Genomic DNA, 4,442 nt, shown 5'->3' on the forward strand with positions numbered 1-4,442 from the left:
TATTTCGGAATGCATGTATGTTTGTGTTTTCATTGCTCAACCTCCAGACCTCACAGCTGAGGACATTTCAAAATGTGTAAACGAAGTCAAATTAGTCTTGCTCGTTAATTGGATGCCATGTAAGCAAGCTTGTGTGCCAAACCACACGCACAGCGCTCTAGGAAGGACTGAATCTGTCTTTTTTTTTTTTTCCCCTCCACTCATTTTAAAATGTTGTTGCGTGCCAGCAGGCCTATCTGGCCCAAGATATTTTGAGTCTGCAAATTAAGAGCAATATTCACACATTAAGACATCTGTCCTTCATTGCCACTGTCAGTTGAGTTCCAAATACAACAGAGTGCGACACAGGGTCCACAGCTTGAACTATAGGGCTCAAAGTGTTCAATCAGACTGCTGGATCCTGTTTAAACACCTTGCCAACTTGCCTCTTCTGACAGTCCACAGGCTGTCACGGTCCAGTTTTTACCCATGATTTGTCTAAGTGGCCATTTTTTCTTTATCATCCTTGAAATTACATGCACTTGAAGGACTTCCATTTAAGCTTTGCACGACGTGCAGGAATTATCGGCCCCACATCCCTGATTCCTTCAGGCTGATTCACTGTTAGCTTTATGGGCTATTTCCAGGTTTGTCTTAGGGATGTTAACGCTTACCCTGGAAAAAACCACTCTGCTTTATTTAACTGTGTGAAAACAAAATATTACCTATATCCTATATTTTCCTTTATAATAAAAAACATGGGATCACATGACTACGTGTAATGTGAAAAGAATTGCTTGTAGCGATGAACCCACAGAAATTCATCACTAAGTCTGCTGTTCCCCTCAGCTCTACCAAAGCTTTATAAGTTCTTTCAAGCTCCAATGTTTTGGTTTTACAGGGCCCACCAAATTCAAAATCCTTCACCCCTTGCCATTCTCATAACAAGTAAGGGTATGTTTGCAGCAGGCAAGGAGTTTTCCAACTACTGGCCTGTCCAGCACACTAACAGGCACAGACAAAGTTAGCTAGCTGGTGAACATAGTGGAGCATTTAGCAGCGAAAGAGACAGATGTTTCTCTCAGGAGTTGGTGGACAGATGGACAAATGTATTCCATATGAGTGCAAAGATGCTGCCCACTGTCTAAGCATTAAAGGAAGAGTGAGGAGATACTGTGAGGAGATAAGAGGGGTAGACTGAAATGAACACATGCTGTGAATGTTAAGGTGAGTTTAGTTATGTTGAGTTATGATGGTGTGCTTGTGCTCGAGGTAAACGTTTTGTTCCATCTGGTTCTAGCTGAACAAATGTAAAAGGTGCTACTATTTCAGAAGCAGCCAGTGGCTCACTGTGCTTCGTGCCGCTGTGGCAGCCTGGTCAGCACCAACCCCATTGTGGTGCCCACTGTGTGCCCAACCTCATGAGTCAGCAGCTTAGTTTGGTGTGGTACATCATGTCTGGTTGTGTCTTGTCGGCATGGTAATCTAATAGAAAGCTGTTATTTTGGTTGGATGGTTTTTGGGATGGTAGACTTGTGTAGTCTGAGGTTCTAAATCCAGACTGCGGATTCAGGATTGTACTATCTTAAATTAGGTGCTTTTCAGCTTTTTGAAATGTCAATATTGACAACGCGGATGAGGCTATGTTTTTTTACTGAGCACCGCTTGACTTGTCTGTGGTCCTGTCAAATTATTGGATGATGGATATTGCTCAACACTAAGTAGAGGTGGTCTGTCATGTTGACATGTTACATTAAAGCTGTTGACAGCTCTTGTGTGGCTTATTTAGGTCAGATTCTGCATTCACAAAATCATTTACTTGAGTATGTGCTGTATACATAGGTGCAAAATGCGTATCCATGTTCCAAGGGTCCTATGTTCCTGAGTTACCTAACCCGCTAACCCTAGACCTGGGGAACATATGACCCTTTGTCGTGTTCCCAGTGTCTGATATATAAATCTGAAGAACATAGAAAATGACCCTGTGTACGCAGTTTCAAGCTGAAATTATAAAAAAGAATGAAGAACGAATAAAAAAGACAAAATTGAAGAGAATTTTCTTTTCAAACATGATGTAACGATGAAGCCGTTAAAAATAGCATCTCAGCATACAATAATACACGCTTCAATAAAACATTGCAATCAACAAATAAAGAGAATGATATTCACTATGGATACAAAGAAAGTGATTTTTCTTACCTTTGAAGTTGCTATGAAGGAGAAACTAAGTTCAGGTGGAGTGTAACCATTTAATGGACATGTGTATTTATCCAGCATGACTGTTTGTTTGATTTGACTGTTTGGGCGCCCTGTTTGTTTTGGAAGGGCTTAAGGAAGTTAAGCAGGAAAACAAGTTTACCCTGAGGTCTGCTTCCCAGACAGGTAGCCCTCTATAGCGGGATTCCATTTTCCTTTTTTTTCCTCCGTCTTTTTGAATAAAAGTGTACCTCTCCACTCACCGGAGTCCCAACTCCCCAACCTCTCCAAACAGCCAGCCCATAGAAAAGCGTGTTTGATGTGTGTGACCAGAGGAGCTACTCCCCTGGTCTTACGACTGGGTTTAACGTCCCCATTGGAAGAGGGAAACCCTTGATGTATAGGTTTACCTGCTCGGTTGCGGTTGAATAACCACAGCGAGAAGGCAGCAGAGGAAAAAGAGCAACACTCATGGTTTCCATTTCTGCCACTGGCTTCACGTGAGCTCATTAAGGCACAGAGCCTGGTGAACAAATATGAAACGCTCCCTTTGTCAGATTAAAGTTTAAAAAAAAAAAAAAAGTAGGATCTGAATTCATGCATAATTTATGAGGGGGTTCAGGTATGTTGGGGGAAACCCAACTAAGCTTTCAGTGAGCCTTTGAAGATTTTGTTTACCTGCTCAACTAATATTGACCATTGCTGTGATCAAAAGCTGGCCATCTAGCAAGGAGAGAAGCCCACAAATAATGTATTGTGTCAATGCAGGACTTATGTACAACTGCTCCCTTGTAACATTTAAACATTTAACCACTCGGTCACATCAGTAATTGTATTAGGGATATTAGAGCGTTTTTTGTTGATGGATGTGTTTGATGTAGTAAAAGACAGGAATATGACAAATAAATATCATCTCCCTAAAAATATAGCAAGCAATCCTAAATTGTATCTTTAAATCTTAACCAATGTCACTTTCTTTCAACTTCAGACCTACAGAAACGGTTTCTCTCTTCCACTCAAACTTAAAAACCCCTTGTCTCATCTTCACCCCACCCCTCTCCTATCACCTCTCTCTTCTCATTTCTTCTCATTTTTTCACTGTGGTATCTTTATGTTTCTCTTTGCTCTGCAGGTGTGGTTCAGCAGAAAGTGTTGGGTATCATCCCATCGAGCACGGCAGGTGGTGCCCAGACCTATACCACATTCCAGCCCCGCACTACCACGCTCAACATCAGGCCCAATACCCCAGGCTCCCAGCAGCAGGTACATCTGCCCTCTCCCTGCTCTGAGGAGGTGTTTTTCATCAATCTGTACATCTTTTACGGTCGCAACTGTAGTCTGTAGAGCTTTGCTTCTTGTTTTGCTTTCATTGTGTTTGCAAAAAGCTCTCATGTTACTGGTTCTGTTGCCTTTGCTGTTGACACTTTATGTATTTTGTATTAATATTGAAAACCAAGTCACTGTTTTTTGTTTGTTTTCTAATCATCTCCAGACATTCTCCTATATGTATGTTGTTTAACAGAAAGATGCTGGCTTTGTGATAATTAATTATTAACTTCTTCATTAAAATATCCTTCTAGGTTCTGGCAGCTGGTGGTCAGATCCGTCCAGGAATGACAGTAATCCGAACACCGATCCAGCAGACGGGACCAATGGGAAAGACGATACTCCGAACTCCCCTTGTGGTCCAGCAAGGTAATGTACTCTTCAGTTGGACACATCGCAACTTCCCCTCACAGAATAACGAGACACTTTAATTCTGAAACTCCAACAACTGAGTAAGCAGACTGGTGACCCCTAGTACCTCCATGTGTGAAAGTCTCGCTAAATTAGTCTCGCTAAATTTGCCATATTTATTTGCCTTTCTCTTCCAGGTCAGGGTGGACAGCAAGTAGTGACGCAGATCATTCGTGGCCAGGCAGTTTCCACGGCAATATCTGGTGCCAGCCCTGTCGCCACTGTCACTGGCCAGGGGGCGGCCAGCCCCACCACAGCAGGGCAGGCAGCAGGACAAACACCACCTGGCACACCACGGGCGCAGGGGCAAGGCCAGGTTAAACTCACCCTGGCACAGCTCACTCAGCTCACACAGGTTAGTGAGGAAGACACTGAAAACAGCCCAAATTGCAAATTATATCAGTATATATATATTATATTTACTCCATGGGACATTCTTGGTGTAAATATATAAGATAAATATATAACGGTGTCTGGTTAGCTCAGTCGGTAGAGCTGGCAACCCGTATATGGAGTTGCTGCAGCAGCCC

General features: G+C 42.6%; 1 protein-coding gene across 1 annotated transcript in view; it reads left to right on the top strand.

The window, feature by feature from the left end:
* LOC118326738 (nucleosome-remodeling factor subunit BPTF-like) overlaps window positions 1-4,442 on the top strand; it is a 48,618-nt gene that overhangs the window by 28,207 nt on the left and 15,969 nt on the right. The window contains 3 exon segments of the mRNA XM_035659785.1: window positions 3,308-3,438; window positions 3,756-3,870; window positions 4,050-4,267. Coding sequence (XP_035515678.1) covers window positions 3,308-3,438; window positions 3,756-3,870; window positions 4,050-4,267 — 464 coding nt within the window.

Source organism: Morone saxatilis, unplaced genomic scaffold (genome assembly GCF_004916995.1).
Source record: "Morone saxatilis isolate NCDOM2014 unplaced genomic scaffold, NCSU_SB_2.0 Contig17, whole genome shotgun sequence".
NCBI lineage: Eukaryota > Metazoa > Chordata > Actinopteri > Moronidae > Morone > Morone saxatilis.